The 23857-nt window shown below is 35.9% G+C and overlaps 1 protein-coding gene across 1 annotated transcript; it reads left to right on the top strand.

Annotated features, from left to right (window-relative positions):
* The first annotated feature begins 8211 nt into the window (after nt 1-8211).
* Nucleotides 8212-12982, top strand: LOC107855519 (putative late blight resistance protein homolog R1A-3). The gene is made up of 3 exons (XM_016700537.2): nt 8212-8444; nt 8676-8759; nt 9009-12982. The coding sequence occupies exons 2-3, from the start codon at nt 8724-8726 to the stop codon at nt 12720-12722; spliced, it is 3750 nt and encodes a 1249-aa protein (XP_016556023.2). The 5' UTR covers nt 8212-8444; nt 8676-8723; the 3' UTR covers nt 12723-12982.
* Nucleotides 12983-23857: the final 10875 nt, after the last annotated feature.

Genomic DNA, 23857 nt, shown 5'->3' with positions numbered 1-23857 from the left:
ATTAGTTATTTAGTTATCAATATTTTGGTATTTTCAGTTTACTAATTATTTTAAAATCATATTATATACTTGGTCATGCATTCACTAATTTCACAATTTTCATGTATTTATATTCAGCTACTTCATGCTATTCATTCAGTTAGTTATTATTCATGCACACGAACCCCTGCATATAGGCCTAACCTCATCTGTCATACCAGTATATTCAAAGTTCTTATCGCATGCTCTTTTCTTGCACTATGATGTTTAATATCATAGGTTCGGATGCTCAGGATCCTGACCGTGCGTAAATAGTTCAGTCTATCAGCAGTAGTAGAACTGGTGAGTCCTCATATATCTAGGACATGGTAGCTTGTTTTAGTTTACTTCAGTATTTTCTTTCAATTTGTCAATTGGAGTTAGTTAGGGCCTGTCCCATCAACTCTTTTCAGTTAGTGTTAGAGTCTTTCAGACATTTTAGACAGTCATTTGATTTGTTAATTACTTCAGTTAGATTTTCAGTATGTCCATTTATATTCTAGTACTTAAAACCTTTAGCATTATTCAGTTATTTCAGCACATGTGTATTTTATTATTCAGTGCTCACAATAGATACCAGTTCATGGGTTAGCTTGTGATCTTTTAGGACCGTAAGCACCATTCGGGACTAGGGATAGCCTCGGGTCCTGGCAATCTTCTTCTTTATACACAGGCTCCAACCTTTCAGTTAGTACCCCATAAGCCCAGATGTCTTGCATGTTTGCCATAACATTGTCTCAAATAGAGGTCATTGGCTAGGCCATTTTTATGCTGATCAGCAAACATTCAATGTGTGCAAATGTGTACGACCCGCACACCGTACCTATTTTATTTTTTGAAAGGTTCATGTCCTTATTTCGACCTTCAAAATCTCATATTTTTGTAATACCCTTAACTTTTCCTAGCTTAAACTCGTCCTAAAAATATCGAGGATTAGTTTCTTCAATGAATGATTTTTATTTTGTATGGAATTCTTTAGATTTGTACTTTTCATTGTGTAGGAAACTGAATTAGCTTTCCAACGATATAAGATTTATCTAAATCCAATAACCGGGTAAGAAGTTATGGCTATCTTAAGTTCTTGTCGCAAAACACCGTCATTTGAAACCTTAGCGCATTGCGGAGCAGTGTAAAATCCCGATTGTCATTTTCTAGTGGCCCTCTGCGAAAGCACCACATTGCGGAGAGGGCCAATTTCCAGTGATACCTCGCGATACTGGCACGTCGCACCAGTGGTCAAAATGATAAACTAAAGGGCTCCGCGATTGTGGAGCATCGCGGTGGCCACCCAGTTCGGAAAAATGTACATTTTTTAGTTTTGTATAAAAGTTTAAGAAGGACATTTTGGTAAATCTCCCAGCCCCTAATCCATCCTAAACAATGAATTAAACCCCTCAAAAGCACTTTACATCCCCTTTTCATCAAATCTCTCTCAAGCAAAACCCTAGTTCATCAAACTTCGTCACCAAGAAATCCAAATTTCTCCATTAATTCTCCAAGGCAATTCAAGATTAAGAATTCCCAATTCAATAAATCTAAGAAGGCATCTCTAAAACATCAATAAGGATCCAAGATTCAAGTTTTAGCATCTAGATCATCAATTGAAATATGTGAGGTATGAACAAGGATAATCCTTTCATCCTTGTGCCCAAAGCTTGTTTTAAATTCAAATTTTACTAAAGTTTATGTGATTCTTCGTGAATTTCAAATTAGGGTTTACACCTATTATTGTTATTTGCAAGTGTATGATATTCCCAATGATTTAGAAGTTGCATTCCACGATTTTGTTCAAATTTTCATGCATATTGCTGAAATTTCCAGATTTTATGATGAATTATAAATGCTTATATTATCAAGCATGAATTTTAAGATGTTTTAACATGAGATTGATGCATGGATCACTATGCCCTAATTAAGATTCCTATTTCGAGATTATTTGTGCTATGAGCACCCTCAGATAAGATTATTCCTAGATTTTGATAAAGATTTGACCTTTTGGTCCTAAGCTAAGATAAAAAAATCCACTTTATTCATATAACTTGAGATTTAACCTTGTGCTATTTTTGAAGTGGATTTCTTAAGATTTTTAGCATACAAATGGGAGTAGTATTTAGTACCGAGATGTGTAAGTTACTACGATTTCATACCCCAGAACTACATGCCACCGTAGGGTTAAGATTGTTCCTACTTCTAAGTGGATGAATCAGATTACGATCACTTAAGATTAGAATTTCCATTTTGATGGCAAGGGTAGAACAACCCTACCTAACGGGGGCCAGACCTGGGACTCCATGGATGCTCACATGGTATATGTCAATTAGAAGAACTTCCCAATAAGATATCCCTTAATCTTAAAACAGGTTATTAGCATAAATCCTTAAGATAAAAGCATATATTTTGAAAGCTATGGTTTTAAGATTCTTAAAGTCTTGAGATAAAGTATTTCCTTTGCAAATTGATAAGATAAGTAGCAACTTTCAGAAAGAACAGATTTTAGAACTGAATGTAATGACTCATAAGATTTATATTATATGCTTTATGGATCATGATTTATGATTTTTATATTTTAGATTACTCAAGCCCATGCGAGTCATTTACATTTAGCATGCATGGTTTTCCTTATAAATTGTGATGATATTGTTTACCTATTGCATTCACCCCCATATACTCAGTATATCATCAAAGTAATAATCTACATATACGCCTATGTGCTACATTATCTCATAATGTAGGTTTAGGTACTCAGTCTCAGTAGTGTGAGTGATTTTCGAGCATCTCATCTACATCCCTGCAGTTGGTGAGTCCTTATAGTTCGGGGACTTAGTTATTCATACTTTTAGTTCATTAGTCAATGTTCCTTTATTCATTTCAGACAGTTTGAGTCAGCTGTGGCCTGTCCCAGTGACACTCTAGATTCAGATAGTAGAGGCTTGTCTGACTACTAGATTCAGTGTTAGACTTTTACTTTAGTATTCAGATTCTTAGTATTGTCTTACAAAGATTTGTGAGATTTCTATTCTTTCAATAAGATTTCCACATTTATTGTGTTTTCATATTCATATTTCCCTTATTTTAAGATTTAGACTTAGTATAAAGTCGCCAGGGTTAGCTAAGGACTACTTGTAGTTCAGAGCACCGTGTGGCATCCCAGGAATTAGATTTTGGGGTGTTATAATTTTTTTATCAGCACTTCTACTTGCAAAGATCCATCAATTTACTCTGCTCAAAAAATTGGGGAGAAAATCAAACAATGGATACATTTGGATAAAAAAACGTCATCATTGAAGATAGGTAAGTTGTAGTCATAAACCTTAATTTTTCCCTCCTCGAGTAGTATCTCAACAGCCAAAAAATATTTGACATCCACGTTCATGGCTGCAAGAACTCTCTTTGCCTTGGTCTAACTCTTCCTATGTGGCTATGGCCTCTTTCCCCTAATATAGTTAATCACATTTTTATCCCATTAGAACCTAAAAACTAACAAATCAAATCCCGGCAAACCGGAAGTTGACGCTAGCTTAATGAGCTCATTGTACCTATCCTTGAATTTTTTTTAGAAGTTGAGCTCCATTATCCCATTGGCAGCATCATAAGCATCTGGGTACGCTAATTGCTTGCCCCTCATGAGGCAGAGAATTTCATTAACGTACTGTGATATCAAAAGACAATTTTTAAATAGGTTAGTTATTGTAAAGAAGAGAAACATACTGCAAAGATGCAATGATGGTCCAAATGTTGCAGAGGGTTCTCTAAATCTGTTCACAGATTACCAAGCCAATGCAACATATGCAACAAATGATAATCTATTGCAATAGAACCACCACAATTTGCACTAGAATACCTAGCTGTTGCAACAGATGACACATCTATTGCATAGCTTCTTCTTCATGAAGTAGATTAGAAGGCTAGGTTAGGAAAAGTAAATTTACCTTGTCCACGTACCACTTATGCATCTTTTTCATATTCTTGAAATCTTGGTTGAAAAAGGTATGGATGGTGTAATATTGTGCAAGTTACTTGGCATTCATGGTCCTTCGCAGTTCCCTCTTCTCTTTGGCGCCAAGTGCCGTGTATATGTCCACATTTTTCAATGACCCTTGAACTTCAACAACTTTTGGAGAGGGAGGAGTTGCAATATTTTTTGGTTTCAGATTAGAGAGTATTTAACTAATTGCTCTTTTATTCCTCTTAACCACTGTTGTAGGAGTGTATGGCTCCTTCACATTATTGGATGGTATGAAACCTCTCTTGGATTTAAATTCCTCGATAGCTTTAGTGATAGCCTCTAATTTTTCAAAGAGTTTATCCTGTCTTCCTTGCTCTTTTTGCATTTACAACGAGAAATGAGGGTGAAGAGGAACCACTATAAGGGTAAGAGGGACCTATGTAAGGGTAAGAGGGACCGCTGTGGTGGCAGCATCAACATGGCTGCCACCAATATCAACAACACCCTTAGAAGAAGCACCCGAATCTGTTACAGTAGGTTGATCATGAAGAACCTCAACATTAGGCTGACCTTGCCTAATTTCTCTTCTTATGGCTATTGTTCCATCCAATTCCTTCTTTATTAACTCCACTGTTGGTTCTGCTATTGTCTCAACAAGAACTAGAGTAATAAAAAAGGTCATCCCCAACTCCTGCTCAGTAGGCAATATTTATGGATGCACAACCTATAAAAAAGATAGATACATTTAAATCATATAATAATTTGCAGTCAGTTGGGTTACATGTTAATACAGACAACTTATACAACAGATGATCTATTCGTCGTAATAGCTGATTTTTCTGTTGCAATAGATTAGCAATATGTTGCATCAAATTACCTATCTATTGCACGAGTTGTGGTAGACAGGTAATTTGTTGCAATAGATGATCCATCTGAAACATTCCTAAACACCTAGTAGTGTCCTACTTATAAGTGTGGTGCGCTACACACCCATAAACAAGACTTTACCTGACGCAATTTCGCAGACACCCTGGGATAATGAACCGTGCTCTGATACCAAGTTTGTCACGACCTGAACCAAGGCCCTAGCCTTGACGGACATCCCGAACCATGAAAGCCCGAGAGCCCTTCTAACTTGTAATCATATATACTATTCATATATTAATAGGAAATACAAAAATAAAATCTGCTACGGAAACATGGTCATAATCTAAATTTAGTTTAACAATGAGGAATAAAATCCAATATCAATTAAACACCATCTGAAAACCACATGCGAAATCTCTACTACATGATCAAATAACAACTGTCTGAAAACTGGGACAAACCAAAACTATAATAAATAATAATTGTCTGAAAGAAACTAGGCCTTCTGAAATATAGAAGGCTCACCAACTGGTACTCTTCACTCCTATCTGATGAAATCTACTGCTTATTAGGACCCCTAGATTGTGCCTCAGAACTTGGAGGGAAGGGGGCCAATACAGATGTACTGGTATGTAGAGCAATCCAAAATAAAGCTTTTATATAAATAAAATAGTTGAGAGCTAGTCATAAACATCATGAAAGATATAATTTTCAAAACACATGGGCATTCTTGAAAAAACATAAAAAACCTTTCTGCCAAAAGCAATTTCTGATCTTTGTATTACTTTTGAGTTAGGTGGCACTTCCCTATAAGTCTGATATTCCACGGGCTATATGAAATCTGTCATTGTCTCTGTGGGGATGCCCCTAACCCAAGTGCGTTGCAAGGGTTGGAGCGTCTGAGTCTGATACGCCACCGGACACTAGTCCAGTGTATAATAATATACCCAAATCAGCAAATTACAGTTTTGGGCAATGAGTTGTCTGAACGCATTCCTTCTTCGGGGAACCATCTAAGCTCTCTTTATGCCCAATTTTATCCTGTTCTGAATCATGCATTATTCTAGTTTCAACATCTAAAAAATCTGACTTCAAACATGCATTCTATTCTGTTCTGAATTACCATGGCATTATCTGAATTGGTGTTGTCACACCAAGACTTGCAAGTCCTATTTCTGAGACATAATGCATCATGCATGATTCTTTCATTAAAACATAGTTCAGAACACCCAAACATGCAATTTAACAAAGGGAATTCATGGTCCTAAATATAAGTCAAAACTATACAAAATTCCTATTCTTTCATTAAACAAGTGGTGTTCATGTAATCCTTAACAAACCATGCAACCCTTCTCATTATATAATTATGTTCAACATTCATCAACATAAACAAACCTCTCTCTTTTGAAAAGGAAAATCATAATCCAAATATAACATTATTCAAGACATTTCATAACATGCTTTTCAAGATGCATTCAAACGATTTCAAAGTATTTCATAAGTAAATGAAAATCATGACAAGAGAGGGATTTTTCATGAATCATGCTCTCAATTCAATCATCAACCTTAAAACACATGCTTACAATATATATAAAATTTCAAATCAATTTGGGGGAAATCCTAAAGGCCAAAACAATATCATCAATGCTTCTAAAGCATGAATATATTCATAAATCTGAAAAACCCTTTCTTAAAATCAAGATTTCCATACCCATGAGATTTTAGGAAAATCCCGCATACCTTAAATTAGAAGCTTTTGAATGAACTCTAGCTTTTGGGATGCTATATGTACGATTGATGGGTGCCTCTTGTAGCCCTCACAATGGGCATTCTGAATCTTGAAGAATTAAGGAAAACCCATGGTTAAATCTTGAGATATTTGGATTTTTAGTTTGAAACCTAGCGTGAGTTCTTGATGAATTTTAGATAAAAGTATCATATTTTGGTGTTTTGGGAGTTTTATCCCGTGTTATAGCTGGATAAGGGATGGAAGATACCCATTTTGCCCCTTAAAAACACGGAAACAGAACCTGAAATTTTGGTGATAGGGCGTGCATCATATGCTTATCACATGATGCTACTATCTCAGTCACTAAAATGACCATAACTTTTCGCTCGGGTATCATATTTAGGAGAAATTGGTATCGTTGGAAAGCTAATTCGAAGAGCTTTCATTTGATATACAGGAGGCCCTCTAATTAATTATATACAAAGAGTTATGGTCGATTGAAGTTGACCCAAGTTTCAACGCTCACTCAAACTCGAATGATAGGTAAGCTTTCAACTCATCCTTGAGTTAGGGGACCTGTATGATCTCAATTCATGCTTAAATAGGTTCACACACTACATAATTGATTAACATGCCAAATTTGCATAGGATTTATGGCTTTTGGATTATCTATGCATAGAAACGACGGTTTTTATTCTAGCCCGAAATGCGGGGTGTTCCAAGGACACTCCGTGAAGTTGGGGACTTGGCCTTAAAATTCTATTTCATCTCTTTTCTTGAAAAAAAAAATTAACACACTTCTTAGATAGATTATTCATAATCTAGTGTTGAAGGTGTTAAGGAACTTCAAAAGTATTCTTGTCTTAAACTTGAACTAGTATTGAAGTTGGTGTTGCATTTTATACAGATTTTTGTTCCCGAAATACTACATAAAATAACAGTGAGGTCCGAGGAAAGTAGTTCGTACAGAAATCTTATCCTACGAGGTAGAGAGACTATTTGTGATAGAACTTCGGAAATAATAACAACTACTATAAAATAAAAATAGTTAGCAAAAGTTGAATGCACTCAACTGGACAACAAACAAATGACATTATTCTCTATGTTTGATACATACTCTTTTAATATAAAAAATCTTAGAGTACAATGAATTCTTTTATGTATGGCTATATCCAAATTGTTTGTTTCCTTCTATATATGACTTTTCTCCTGTTTTTGGGTTTAAATTTTTTTCAATATCCTAGTTAAATTTAATAATCACAAGGGACCACAAGTGTTTATTGTACGTACTCTTACCATGTATTTTCAGAAGAGGCTGTTTCGTGACCTCCTCACAACAACTTTAACAGTTACTCCGAGGCATTACCAAGAAGTTCGAGGAAAAATATTCTGGAGAATAACATGACAACACCAGCAGGTTCTTATACACCTACTGTTCTGATTGTTGTAGTAGAAATTGGCAATGTTAAAAGATGTATGCAATGTTTTAATATGTATGATCCATATCACTTGTACAATAAATGAACCCTACCAACAGTGCTCTTATTAGCTTACTAAATAATTAGACTATTGGCAGAGTAGGTTAGTGAAAGAATAATAAATTATTGGCATTTTAGACTTCCAATAATCTTCACATGTGATCACATATTCCAATAATATGCACATGTGATCACATAATCCAATAACAAGCAGCAGTCAAAGGAACGTCATTGAGTGGGTATTTTAATAATGTTGGAGATGTAAATCCAGATCTAGCTACTTGATTCTTCTTTCAACTACACTTGAATTAGCAAACTAGTTCAACAGCAACTTGACAAACTCTTTGCAACTGTTCAACATTCTTTCTCAAACAGGTGCTTGAACTTCTCTTCAGACGGTGGAAAGGTAAGATCACGTTCAAAGTCTCTTGTTTTTCCATTTTTGATGTTCTTTTTGCATAGAATTAACCCAATTAGAGTCCTTGATGTTGTTAGGTTCAATTTGAGACTAAAAAATAAATATATTCTTGGACTTGGATCTAGTGTGCTTACCAGAATGTAGAGGAGATATAAGATTGTCCAGAAGATTTCTATTGCTATGTAATTTTATTCTCCTAATAAACTTTTTATATATCAGACCCTCAGAACTTCGAAAGGAAAGAGAACTTGAAAGACGCCTACAGTCATGGAAAATGAAGGAGAAAGAAGAAAAAACTTTGCGGTATGTCCTGCTGGCTCCATTCCTATATAGTAAAGCATCTACTACCCCTCTGAACTATGACCAAATTTGCTACGACACGTTCCAACTTTACAGGGGTCGTATTACCCACAGTCATACAAACCAATATACAAATTTTTCCTTCCTGACATGAAATTATATGAAAGACTTCAAGTTAATGGGTTTGTTTGTCTCCTCGATATAATGATAGGATCTAGAAACAAATAAAACATTGATTTGATCATTTGGCAGGTGTCTTTTTCTGCTCTTCGCAAGGACGTTCTCAACGTTCTGGATTTCATGGAGAGATTAAAGAATGAAGAAGGTCAAAATGCTGTTGGCCTAGCCGATCAAATTGAAAATCTGAAATTGGTGCTGGCAATTATTTGTACATACGTCCAGCTTTCTTATCTCAATTTGAAGTTGTTTGAAGATGTAATGAGTAATTCAAGACAATGGGTTGACGCTCTGCTTCGACCAATTTTGGATGATGTTGACAGCAACGTCGGGTGTAAATACTACATGGATCATGTCCTTCCTAGTCTCATGGATAATATAGATGAATGTATCAGCTCATGTCATCATTCTACATCAAGTGCCACCATGACTGACGAGCAGTTGGACTTCCTCCTCCTGAATGTCCATAATCTATCCAAGTATTTTGCTGAACAGATATTTCCATTAGAGGCTCAGTATGAGATTCTTCAGAATGTATGTGGCAACGTGAGAGATTTCCATGGGTTGATAATGAATGGTTGCATTGAGCACGAGAATGTTCAATATGTCTTGCCTCAGTTTCAACTCATGGTTGAGAGAGTTGCAATCTTCATTTGGCATGATCGACTTGATGGAGACTCTCGACTCTACAAGCTAGCACATCTACACATGAAGATCATTCCAATTGAACTGGAGGTGATGCACATATGCTGTACAAATTTAAAAGCTTCACCATCAGCAGAAGTTGGAAGCTTCATCAAGCAGCTAATAGAAACCTCTCCAGACATTCTTAGAGAATATCTGGTTCATTTACAAGAGCACATGGTAACTGTTGTTGCCGCAAGCACTTCAGGGGCTCGAAACATTCCTGTCATGATAGAGTTCCTATTGATTATTCTCATTGATATGCCCAAGGACTTTATTCATCATGATAAATTATTTGATCTTTTGACACGTGTTGGAGCACTTGTCAGGGAGGTATCAACTCTTATTCACGACTTAGTAGATAAATCAAGGAATGAAGAGAGAACCGACCAAACAAAATGTGCAACTCGAGATTTGCTGGAAAATATTGAACTCCTCAAGGAAGATCTCAAAAATGATTATCTGAAAGCCCCGGACCCATGTCAATGGTGCTTCCCCACGAGAGATGGACCGCTCTTCATGCATCTGCTGCACAGACAGTTAACTGATTTGCTAGATTCCAATGCTTATTCAATTTCTTTGATAAAGGAAGAAATTGGAGTGTTGAAAGAAGATACAGAATTCATAAGTTCGTTCTTCATGAATGCTGATGAAGGATTGTATAAAGATCTTTGGGGACATGTTTTAGATAGGGCATACGAGGCAAAAGATGTCATTGATTCAATTATTTTTCAAGATAATGGTCTCTTACATCTTATTTTCTCACTTCCCATTACTATAAAAAAGATCAAGCTTATCAAAGAAGAAGTCTCCAATATATTTGAGAAGATTCCCAAGAACAAGAGACTCAATGTTGTAAACTCTCCCAAGAAGCCAGTTGAAAGCAAGTCATTGACGGGTGGTAAAATAATTGTAGGCTTTACGGAGGAGACAAACTGGTTAATTAGGAAACTCACCAGGGGACCAGCAAGTCTAGATGTCATTTCAGTCACTGGTATGCCGGGTTCGGGCAAAACTACTTTGGCGTACAAAGTATACCATGATAAGTCAGTTTGTAGTCATTTCGATCTTCGTGCATGGTGCACAGTCGACCAAGAATATAATGAGAATAATTTACTGGTGAAACTTTTAAATCAAGTTACTAGCTCGGATTTGAAGTTCAGTGAGGATATTGATGTTGCCGATAAGCTACGAAAACAACTGTATGGAAAGAGGTACCTAATTGTGTTAGATGATGTGTGGGATATTGGCACGTGGGATGATCTAACACGACCTTTCCCTAAAGTTGTGAACGGAAGTAGAATTATTTTGACAACTCGGCAAAAGAAAGTGGCTTTTCATGCAAAGGGCAACACTGACCCTCTTAACCTTCGATTGCTAAGACCAGAGGAAAGTTGGGAGTTATTAGAGAAAAGGGCATTTGGAAAAGAGAGTTGCCCTGCTGAACTATTGGATGTTGGAAAAGAAATAGCCCAAAATTGTAAGGGACTACCTTTGGTTGTTGATTTGATTGCTGGAGTCATTGCAGGGAGGGAAAAGACAAAGTCTTTGTGGCTTGAAGTTCGAAATAATTTGAATTCCTTTATTTTGAACAGTGAAGTGGATGTGATGAAGGTTATAGAATTAAGTTATGACCATTTACCTCATCACCTGAAGCCATGCTTAATTTACCTTGCATCTTTTCCAAAGGACAGTGAAGTGGATAGAGATGAGTTGAAAATGTATTGGCGTGCCGAAGGACTTATAGAACAGACAGGGATGAAGAGTGTGGAAGAAGTGATGGAGGTTTATTTGGATAATTTAATTTCCAGTAGCTTGGTAATTGCTTTCAGTGACATACGTAATCTCCCGATTTGCCACATTCACGATCTTGTGCACGACTTCTGTTTGGTAAAAGCAAGAGAGGAAAAGTTGTTCGAGAAGATAAGTTCCAGTGATCCATCTTCTTCTTCAGATTTGATGCCACGTATAGTGAACATTGATTGTGATAAGGAGCACTTTGGGCTTAACAATTTCATCCTGTTTAGTTCAAAAATGAAAAGGCCTTCTGGTAAACACCTCTATTTTTTGGAGATAACTGGAGACGAGATGGAAGATCATCTTTCTGATGCATGTCACCTAAGACACTTGAGGCTTCTTAGAGTGTTGATCCTGCGAAGCTCTTTTATGAGGGTGAAAGATTCATTGTTGAATGAAATAGGCATGTTAAATCATTTGAGATGCTTAGAGATTAGGACAGAAGTTAAATCTCTGCCTTCATCTTTCTCAAACCTTTGGAATCTAGAAACCCTATTGGTTGATAACAAAGGATCAACCTTGGTACTATTACCAAGAATTTTGGATCTTGTAAAGTTGAGAGAGCTGTCCATGGATCGTTGTTCTTTCTTTGATATGGATACAGATGAACCAATACTCATAACAGAGAACTCAAAGTTAGAGAACTTGAAAGAATTAGGGACACTCGTGCTTTCCTATTCGAAAGAAACAAAGGATATTTTCAAAAGGTTTCCCAATCTTCAAGAGCTTTCATTCGTTCTCAAGGAATCATGGGATTATTCAACAGAGAGATATTGGTTCCCAAAATTGGATTTCCTAACTAATCTAGAATTTCTTAATGTAGAATTTGAAAGTTCAAACACAAATGATAGTGGGCCCTCTCTAGCGAAAAATCAGTCGTGGGATTTTCACTTCCCTTCCAATTTGAAAACATTGGTGTTGTATGACTTTCGTCTGACATCCGATTCACTATCAACAATAGCGAGACTGCCCAACCTAGAAGAGTTGTTCGTTCTTAGAACAATCATCCGGGAGGAAGAATGGACAAGGGGGGAGGAAGACACATTTGTGAATCTCAAATTTTTGTTTTTGCGAGAAGTGACTTTTGCTAAGTGGGAGTTCGGAGAGGAATCCTTTCCCGTGCTTGAGAAATTACAACTGTGCAAATGTCATATGCTTGAGGAGATTCCGACTAATTTTGGGGATATTGGTTCATTAAAAATTATCGAACTTGTAAAAAGCCCTCAACTTGAGGATTCAGCTCTGAAGATTAAACAATACGTTGAAGATATGACAGGAGGGGACACGCTTAAGGTCGAAATATCTTGAGCAACAGCTGATCAGGTTCTTCTTCATTCTTATTCTTTTAGTGGCAATTGCCACGGTGTAAAAAGATGTCTACACTGAATGTGTAGTTTGATGAAAGTTTCAACTGAACTGTTTGTTAATGGTCTTCTGTTTTCTTCTTTATCATATGAACTACTCCTTTTTTTGTGTGTGTACATTAACACTGTGGGATAAAGTTTTGTAAACACCATTTGATGTTTGAACTTGCCCAATATCTCAAAAATGACTTTTTATTTGTCTGACTATGACTTTTTATGTTTTTCTTCAGTTTCTTGTAATCTTACTTCTGCCAACTCATCGGTACGTCATACAATAGTCATCCATATTAACACTGACAGTAAGATACATAATGTCATACATGTCTAAAGAACTTTTAAAAGCGGACCCCTTCCTTGCTGCCCTCAGCTCCTCCTCTATAGACTTATATCTTTAACGTATACAAGTGTATATATTTTATAAATTAGTATATAAGTAAATATATATATATATATATATATAGTAGTAAATATATATATATATATATATTGTAGTATATACTTTATTTAAAGTAGTACATATATATTGAATGGTGCGTATATATGTGTATATATCTTCTATAGATGTATATCTTTAACGTATACAAGTATATATGTTCTATAAATTAGTATGTAATTATATATATATATATATATATACATATTGTTGTGTATATATATGTATATTGTAGTATATATTTTATTTAAAGCAGTATATCTATATTGAATGGTGCATATATATGTGTATATATCTTCTATAAGAGTATATATTTAACATATCAATGTGTATATGTTTTATAAATTAGTATATAACTATATATATATATATATATATATATATATTGTAGTGTATATATATATATTGTACTATTGTAGATTTCTAGTATATGTTTTATTTAAAGTAGTACGTATAGTTATATATAATAATATATTGAATGATACGTATATATGTGTAATTGTTTATATATATTTTAAAAAATATATATTGTATAATTGTAGTGTATATGGTGTATATTGAAGTGTATATAATTGTAGTGTATGTAGTGTATATTGGATTTTTCATTTTTTTTAAACAGGTTTGACCGGTTTTTAACCGGGTTTGACTTGGTTTAGGTGGGTTTAACCGGGTTGGATTAAGTGGGCCGGTTCAGGGTTGTTTTCAACATTTTTACTGTTGAGCCCAAAATCGGCCCGGCCCACCTAACCCAACCCAAACCAAAACCGGACCACAACCCGGTTAAACTAAATGGGCTGATTCTGGGTTGGCCTGGCCCGGCCCACTTGACACCTTTAACTCTTCCTCCCCCTCCTCAGAAAGGTCCTCATCACTAGCAAAATCGTTAAGTTCTGACGCTAAAGCTTCTGACTCATTCTTCTTTGCGGTCACACTTCTAGGCACAAATGCTGGAGCTTCTGGACTTAATCTGCTATTCAAAGAAGAAGGTGAAACTCACTCTTCTTGATCAACCAAATCCTCTCACCTAGAATCACTTATCTCCCCTTTTGCTTCCTTAGCAATAATCAACTCATTTGTGACTTTTGCTTGAGAGATTGATGTCATGTTTTTCTCTATGTAATGCTCCTTTTGGATGTTTCCCGTAACAGGAAATGTCTCTAAAATATTTTGAGTTGATAAAATTATATTAGGATTGACACATCCTGTACCTTTTTTCCAACTTGGAAAATTACTTTGACATGCTGTAGAACCAATACGACTACCAAGTGTTTTCTTGTGTGTAATAAGGTTCCAATTTCCAAATGCATTCGCTTCATTATTGGAATTTTTCATTTGCAAGTCAACAGGTTTTGAAGATGCAACAACTTTCACGTTCTCGTGTTGCAAAACAGGAGTTTTTTCCTGTATAACATCTGAAAGTTTTATTAGCTGGTTGAATTTCAATGTGTATTATTCACATATTGTTTCACTATTTATACAAGAAGGTAAGAGATATTCTACCAAAAATAGAAGATGCTAATTGTAGCAAATCCTATCAACTTGATTACAAGAATATTACAAGAGATCAAATCATATCAATCACTTGAGAATAGGATGCTTTCTTTATACACCCCCTCAAGATGGCGATTGATCAGAAACGCCAATCTTGCACAGAAGATTTGCAAATTGAGAACTAGGGAGAGCTTTTGTAAGTAAATTCACAAGTTGATCTTTTCCAGAAATATGAGAAACATGAAGCTGGCCATTTTGAACCATAGTGCGAACAAAATGATAATCAACCTCGAGATGCTTCATCCACGTATGAAACACTGGATTGACAGTGAGATATATGGCACCTAAATTATTGCAGTAGGCAACTGGTTGCCTTGGTAATGAAATAGCAATCTCACAAAGTAAGTTCTGAATCCACTGAATTTCAGCAGTAGCAGAGGCAACTGAGCGGTATTTTGCTTCAGTCAATGATCTAGCTACACTCAGTTGTTTCTTTGAGCTCCAAGAGACCAGATTTTTACCAAGATATGCAAGAAAGGCACTGGTGGAAGAGCAGTCATCCTTATTGACTGCCCAATCTGTGTCTGAGAAGGCATGAAGATCAAGCGGAGACTTACGATGGAAAAATAAACCATAGTTCACCGTTCCAACTAAGTAGAGAACAACACATTTGACTGCAGACCAATGATTTTTAGTCGGAAGATGGGAGAATTGTGCTTGCTTGTTTACGGCAAAGGCTATATCTAGTCTTGTTAATGCAAAATACTGTAAACTGCCAACTACAGTATGATAAAGCTTAAAATCATCAATATGTGCGCTGTTCTCCAAGCATAATGAATTTCTAGTAGACATGAGAGTATTGACCACTTTCTCACCTTCCATTTGTGTCTTGGCAATTATGTCATTAATATATTTCTTTTGAGATAGGAAGATTCCATCAGACGTTCTCACAACTTGAACACCAAGAAAATAATCAAGAGAGCCCAAATCTTTGATAGAGAAGCGTTGCCCAAGTTTCAAAATAAACTTATCGACAACATTAGGATTGCTCCCAGTAAAAATCAAGTCATCAACATAGATGTCCAAGTAAATAGTGATGCCCAACTGATTGTAAATGAAGAGTCAATGATCGTCTTGAGAAACTTGAAAGCCCAAAGTTAGAAGATAGCTCCGTAGTTCCGAGTACCAAGCTCGTGGTGCCTGTTTAAGCCCATAAATTGCCTTCTTGCGTTTGTAGACATGTTGAGGCCTTGTTTGGTCAACAAAACCTTTAGGTTGAGCCATATAAACCTCTTCCGTTAGTTGACCATTCAAGAAGGCATTATTAACATCTAATTATCGCAAAGGCTAATCTCTGGTAATGGCTACAATTAAAATAACTCGAACTGTAGTATACTTAGCAACTGGAGAAAAGGTCTCAATATAATCAATGTCCAATCGTTGTGTAAATCCTTGAGCGACAAGACGTGCTTTACATTTTTTTTAATATCCTATCAGAATTTAGCTTGACTCAAAAAATCCATTTAGAGCCAACTAACTTTTGCTTTGAAGTAGATAGAACGAACTCCCATGTGCCTTGTTTCTATAATGCATGAATTTCATCTTCCATGGTTGCCTTCCAATCAGGATCATTTAGTGCTTTTGACAAAGACTGTGGCTCAGATTTGATGCTGGACGTATTGACAGAGACTTTAGATGGTGTGTCATTGGCTTGGATCAGAGAGTTGTCTTTCATTTCAGAAAGAGTGGTATGCATCCATAACTTTTGTGTTGGCTTATAAATATTATTCTTTGCTCGGGTTATCATGGGATGAGTATTTATTGGTAAGTCCCTATCATGATTAGAAGATAATAAAGTGGGAGATGAATTTGGTGAGGATCTCATACCTGAAACATGTACTAATGATCTCAATGACTCATCTAATGATGGAACACTGACATTTGAACCCATTGGAGTTGTTGGACCAGCAAAAGGACATTCACGGCCGACCAAATTTGTACTAGAAGATAGGGATCGTCCAGTAGTCGGGGAGGAACAAGTTGGGTTAGAAAGGGGTGAGTGTGGAACAATGAAATAAGGAGTCTACTAGTTAACAGTAGCATCAGACACCCTAACATAACTGAGTTGGATGGTTTTAAAGGGAAACTCATGCTCCACAAATCTACCTGCCTTGAAATAAAAAGTTTTGAGGTGACTCGGTCATAGAATTTATATGCACTTTGATTTAAAGAATACCCAAGGAAGACACACGGAGATGAATGAGGTTGTAGTTTGTTTTGTTCATATGGTCTCAACAAAGGACAACGCAGACAACCAAAAACACGAAGCTTCTTATAGTTTGGAAGAGATCCAAAAATTCAAAGATATGGTGAATCATTATTTAATAAAGGAGTGGGTATCTTATTTATCAAATATGCAGCAGTTTGAAAAGCATATGACCAAAATGATAATGGAAGATTAGAAATGTGAAGAAGTGTGATACCTATTTCAACAATATGCTTATGTTGTCTTTCGGCTGTACCATTATGTTCATGAGTGTGGGGAGGAGTCAAAATGTGAGAGATTCCATTAGAAGCAAAGAAATCCTTCAAACTGATAAATTCACCACCATTGTCTGAGTAAAATGAGACTATAGAATGATTAAAGAATTTCTCTACAATGGCTTTAAATTTTGGAAAAATATGCGCAAATTCAGATTTTCTTTTCATAGGATAGAGCCAAACATATTTTGTATTATTATCCACAAAAATGAGATAATATTTGAATCCATTGACAGAAACTAAAGGTGAAGATCCCCGTACATCAGAATAAATAAATTACAAAGGACGCGTTGATTTTATGGAAGAAACTTGAAAAGGAGACTTGTGCATTTTATTGCACTTACAAGAGTTGCAAAAAAACTTAGAAGGATTTATTTGAATAGGTATATCAATCAGCTATAGAGTGTGACGCAATATAGGAGAGGAAGGGTGACCAAGGCGACAATGTCATTGTGAAACTGTGGAGAGTTCCGTGGAACTAACAATTGGGATAGAAGTAGATTTTGCAGGGAGAAATGATGGCCACTCGTAAACGCCGTCCTTAGGCTTTCCCACTACCAGAGGCTTCCTTGTGTAGTAATCCTTCACAAAAAATGAGAAAGGTGAGAATTTAACAGTAACATTATTCTATGAGCATAATTGATAAACAGAAGTAAGATTCTTTTTCATTAATTCAAGGGACACAGAGAACATTATTAAGGTATAAAGGCCTTAAACGTGAAGGTAAGAAAGTAGAGCCAAAATGTGTCACAACCAAGTTTTTACCATCACCCAATATCACATCTTCACTACCATCATAATCGGAATGAATTGACAGATTTTGAAGATCTGCAGTCTCATGGTGAGATACACCAGAGTCTACCAACCAATTAGGATTATTTTGGTTGGCGGTTTGAGCAAAATTTGCTCTTGGAGGAGCCCTTGTGTTTCCAGTAGTCGAGGAATTTGAGCCACCAATGGAAGATGGCTTAGACCAAGGAAATAACTTCCAACATTGCTTCACTGTATGTCTAGCCTTGTCACAATATTGACAGATCACAGTATAACCATCTCTATGATTCTTTTGATGGGGTAGAATGATTTTGCCTCGGATTTGGGTTAGGTTGGACTTTGGAAGCAGAATAATGATTTGTGTGATTGGTGTGTATATTTAATCTACCATTGTGAGAAGTATAATTCTATTCTTGGACCAGAAATGGATGAAGTATCATGAGCAACACTGCTCTCATAATCACAAAGCTTTTCATGGAGTTCATTAAAAGTGAGAGGAGTTTCTCGCGCACAAATTGCAGCAGATAGCATCTTATACTCAGAGGGGAGTCCACTAAGAACATGAATGTTAATATCATCCATAGTTAGATTTGCCCTAGTAGCATTCAAAGTGGTAATAAGTTGCTTCACTTATTGAAGGTACGACACCATAAATTTAGTACCTTTGTTCACTCATGTCAAAGACTCCTTGAGTGTGAGACGAGCACGTGAGGGTCGGGTATACAAATTATGGAGAGTCATCCATACATCATAGGAAGTTGCATCTAAAAGGACATATGCTGCCACTTCTAAAGTGAGAGAGGCTACAAGTGCACTTCGAAGCAATTGATCCTGTCAGACCCAAAACAAAGAGTTCAGTTGCACTTTGGTAGGAGGAGAAACAACATAGGAGGTGAAATTATATACAATCAATATAGAACGCCATTGAGAATACCACAGTTGGTAATTGGATAATGAGAGTTTCACGGAGGCTTGAGCGTTTGTATTAATAGATATAAGTTGTTGATCTTTTTCTGTTAAAGTGGTGTTTGTGAGTGGTATGGAAGTTATAATAGTGGAGTTGGTATTAGGAATAGAAAAAAGGCATGGAAGTGCAGAAACAACATATGGAGTGGTGGGAACTGTTGAGAGATGAATAGTAGTAGATAATGTTAACGACACTATTGAAGGGTTAACTGAAGTAGTAATGGTCGTTGTTGGTGCAATGAAAGATTGAGTGGTTTGCTCTATGTGTACAGGAAAGTACTGGAGGACTCAAATTTTGGGAAAAAATTAGATTTGCTGTAAGGCGAGCAGCTCTGATACCATGAAAGATTTAGAAGATGGTTGAATTTCAATGTGTATTATTCATATATTGTTTCACTATTTATACAAGAAGGTAAGAGATATTCTACCAAAAATAGAAGACGCTAATTGTAGTAAAATCCTATCAACTTAATTACAAGAATATTACAAGAGATAAAATCATATCAATCACTTGAGAATAGGATGCCTTCCTTACAACATCACACTGTGCAATTCTTTTACCATCTACAACAGTCTTTTCGCAACCACCTAAAACATCCATTTGTTGCTGCTGCAATATCTCTTTTGAAAGAACAAGATTTGAATTCCCTAAGGGTGCTACAGTAGAATTTTTGATGTCACCAAGTGCCGAACTCGGCAAAATAGATAACTCTTTCTCAAACTGACCAGTAACCTCTTTCTCAACATGACCAACAACTTCTTTTTCTATGCTCTGCTCAATTCCATTAGTATTAGTTCAACTAGTAACAAGATCACTTTGAATACAAAGTCATAATTTGATTTCCATCAGTTGTACCTGCAACAATTGGTAAAGAATTATCCTTATTCGAAATAATATTCCATGCCAATTGTTGCTCCATGTTCTGAAGTTTTTCAATATCTTTTTTTCCAGCTCTCTTGGCATTCAAAAAATCATGTGCATCTCCCTTTAATTGTTCCATATTGTTGCCTTCAGAATTAGGCTGCATAAGTGCGAGATCTCTCCCATCTTCATCACCCAAACGATCACCTTGCGATATTGTCTTTTCCATCAAGAAACGACATTAGTTTTCCTCATGCCCTTGATGTTTACAATGAGTCCAATACAATGGAAGATTATCATAGACAATTTTTTGATAATGTTCAATAATTTTGCTTGATTCCTTATCCATAAACTGTAACCTTACACGATTTGGATGCTTTTCAAGTAGGTCTATGATTATATTTACCATAACAGTACTTGGCTAGTGCGATCTTGTGTTGCTTTATCCACTACAATAGGCTTCCCTGCGGTTGCTGCAATTTATACTAGGGACCTCCTAGCAAAAAGATCTGCAGGTAATTTTGGTAATGAAATCCATACCAAGGTTTTCGGTGTTTCCTCCTTAGGGTTGAACGATGGCGTCCATATGCAAATTCTAAACAAGTATTCTTTTTTGTCAAAGTTAAAATATCCATATGAACTTGACAAAACCTATACAAAGTTGTGATCGAACCTGGTCAAAAGGTGACAAAAATCAAGTTGTCCGATATTACAATTTCCTTTAAGATCAATGTAACGCCCCGTAAAAATCCTTCATGTGTTATCTCGTAGTAGATTGCTTATAGAGTAGAAGACTTCAAAAAAAAATTGCTTATAATATACCCGTATTTTACCAATACGGGTATATTATTATTGTACGTTGGCGATGGTCCTGTGGCGTAATAGAGACAGAGACTCCGACCCTTTCGGCAAACTTGGGTTAGGGGCTTGGCTGTCGAGTTAATGGCAGATTCCATATAGCCCATGGAATTTCAGAGTTGTAGGGTATACCACTTAGCGCAGAAGTAAAATAAAGATGTGTCACAGAGTTCAGATGATTTTATAGAGTCTTTTAAATATGCCCATTTGATTCTTACCATATGATATATTTATGAACTATTTTAAATTGCCCTCATATATGTTGAATAAAAATTATTATTTTGGATTTGCTCTGCGTACCAGTATAATTGTATCGACCCCCTACCTTACAGGGTCTGAGGCTTAATCTAGAGGTCTGGCTAATCAGTAGAGATTTCAGAGAGAAGAGACTGCGCAGTAGTGAGCTTCTCTATTCCAGAAGGCCTGTTTATTTTAGACTATGTTATTTATTTTTATTTGGGTCCACTGGGGACCTTGTCCCAGATTCAAACAATTGTCATTCTAGCATGTAATAGAGATTTCGCTGACTGCTTTAGAAGTTGTCTAGAGTTGTTGGATTTTAATTCTTTATCATTAAATTGAGTTCAGAGACCATGATTCTGTATTAAGTTGTATTTCTACATCTTCTTTTTTTATATGAATATTGTGCATGACTGCCAGATAGAGAAGGGTGTTTGGGCCTTCATGGTTCGGAATGCTCGTCACGGTCAGGGCCTTGATTCGGGTCGTGACAAGTTGTTCCTCAGGAGAACAATCATCCAGGGGATGAATGGAACATGGGCAAGGAAGACAACTTTGTGAATCTCAAATATTTAATTTTGAATGAAGTGACTCTTGCTAAGTGGGAGGTTGGAGAGGAATCGTTTCCTGTGATTGAGAAATTAGTACTGTGGGAATGTCATATGCTTGAGGAGATTCCACCTAGTTTCGGCGATATTTGTTTGTTGAAAATCATCAAACTTGTAAAGAGCCCTCAACTTGAAGATTCTTCTAAGAAGATTAAACAATACATTGAAGATATGGGAGGGGATGAGCTTCAGGTCCTGGGCCCGAATAATATCCCGTAATTCAAGTAGCTCTTAAGCACTACCAGAACAGGTTCTTGTCTATTCTCTTGCACTGTGTTTGATGAAAGCTTAAGTAAATTGGGAGAACCAGCAAGGCGTGTGTGTGTGTATGTAAATGTACTGGGATAACGCTTTGTAAACACCATTGTAGGAAGACATTGATCAATATTTCTATGACTTTTTATGTTTCTTTCTTCAGTTTCTTATATTTTTACTTGTTCCTCCTGATAAAGTTTTTTGCACATTTTATACATCACATCCTGAGATCATCAAAAGGAAGGGAAGGATAAGTTACTTTGGAACAATCATGGAATGGAAAGAGGAAAGAAAATGAAGGAGACCGAGAGAAGGAAGAAACAAACAACTCATCGGTCATTCCCAAATCCGTCAGATAACTGAATCGAAAATGCCAGCCAACACAGGAAGAGAAAATCCAGTACTAATCATGAAAACGGTGGAGAAACCGATCAAGATACAGGAAACCAATCAAGTAGATGAAAATGGAAGTGTGACGAATAGAGTAAAAATGAAGGTATCACATACTATGCTATTGCTTAGTAACTTTCATTAATAAATTATTATCTTAATCTTTTGTTTCTATCTCCTATTTCCTTTGCTAAATTTATATTCATTATCATAATGTGGATGAGTCTTGATGTTGAATATACATATAGAGATTGAAATGTTATATGTGGTCAAGTCTTTAATGCTTCTAAAGTACAAATTTGACAATGTGGATTTTCTTTGTAACTTAACAAAGCAAGAATCTATTTTGGTTGCTGTTGCAGTTAGCCCTAGAAATAATTATCTGTGATACAACAGACTAGAATCTCATTAAAAATCTAATGCAGGAAAGTTTGGACGGGGATGAAGAACCTGTTGCTCAGAATTATTCTAGTGTGGCTAGAGCAGCGAGGATATATCAGTCTAGCATCTTCTGAAATAATCCAAGAGGAATCCGCTCTCTGTTTTACATTAAGCAATAGTAATTTCCGATACCAGTTTGTGTAGAGGTTGCTTCACTAGACCTTTTTGAGGCAAGCAACAGTGCAACTCCACAATGACCACGTGCAACTCAAGGTGGGCTTGATATATTTACATAATCTTCAAGGCAAGTTATTTGCTTGAAGCAACAATATTTAAAAGGGTCATTTCTTATTTGAAACAATATCACATGAACCTACTCCATCTTCTTTCTTGCTATTATTTTGCTCCATTAATTAATTCGCGTCATGACACTAGAGAAAATTGAAGGAAAAGTGTCATTTAAGTCTTGAATGGAGGATTTGTGATATTGACCAACTTAAAGGGTCAAACATAAGAAACTTGATTAGATTAATTGTGGAATTGATTAATATTTTCCAAATTTTCTAATCTTTTCAAAAATACAAATCAACCCACACTTCTTCTAGTGTAAGTTAACAATTTCAATATTTGTTGCTTAAATTTACAATGGGAACCCAAGAATACCCTAATTTGTGGTATTTTCTTTTTTCTCTTTTCGGAGTGAAATATGATTTTTTATTGTTACTATAGTTCTTGCTGTGGAACATTATTGTAAAAATAGCAAGAGTTGAATTTTATTTTTTTCCAGAGACATCTTTGGGACCAAATCTAACAAACAACTGTTGATTTGTTGGTGTTTGTTATTTTTTTTTTTTTATATTTTTTGTTATTTGTGTTTGTACAATATTGAAGTTGTTGGTAATATTGATGTTCTTAGTGTGTGTTACTTAGGCGATTTTAGTAAGTAAAATTATAATTTTTAGTTGAATTTCTCATCTGGGTGTATCTGCTACTGCTATTTTCTCAATAATAGATAAAACATGTAACGTGAATCCAACAGATAAGTAATCTGTTGCAACATGTACGACTAATCTATTGCAATAGATGAGTAATTTGTTGCAACATATATGACTAATCTGTTACAACAGATGAGTCATATGTTGCAACAACATGTGGGTAATCTGTTGCAATAGATGCATCATATGTTTCGATAGATTACTCATATGTTGCAATAAATTACTCATTTGTTGGATTATTATTATAGTGTTGTAACATGAATCCAACATATGGGTCATCTGTTGCAA

This window comes from Capsicum annuum, chromosome 6 (assembly GCF_002878395.1).
Source record: "Capsicum annuum cultivar UCD-10X-F1 chromosome 6, UCD10Xv1.1, whole genome shotgun sequence".
NCBI lineage: Eukaryota > Viridiplantae > Streptophyta > Magnoliopsida > Solanales > Solanaceae > Capsicum > Capsicum annuum.
The sequence above is the reverse complement of the archived record's forward strand: the minus strand, read 5'-3'. Positions and strand labels throughout refer to the sequence as shown.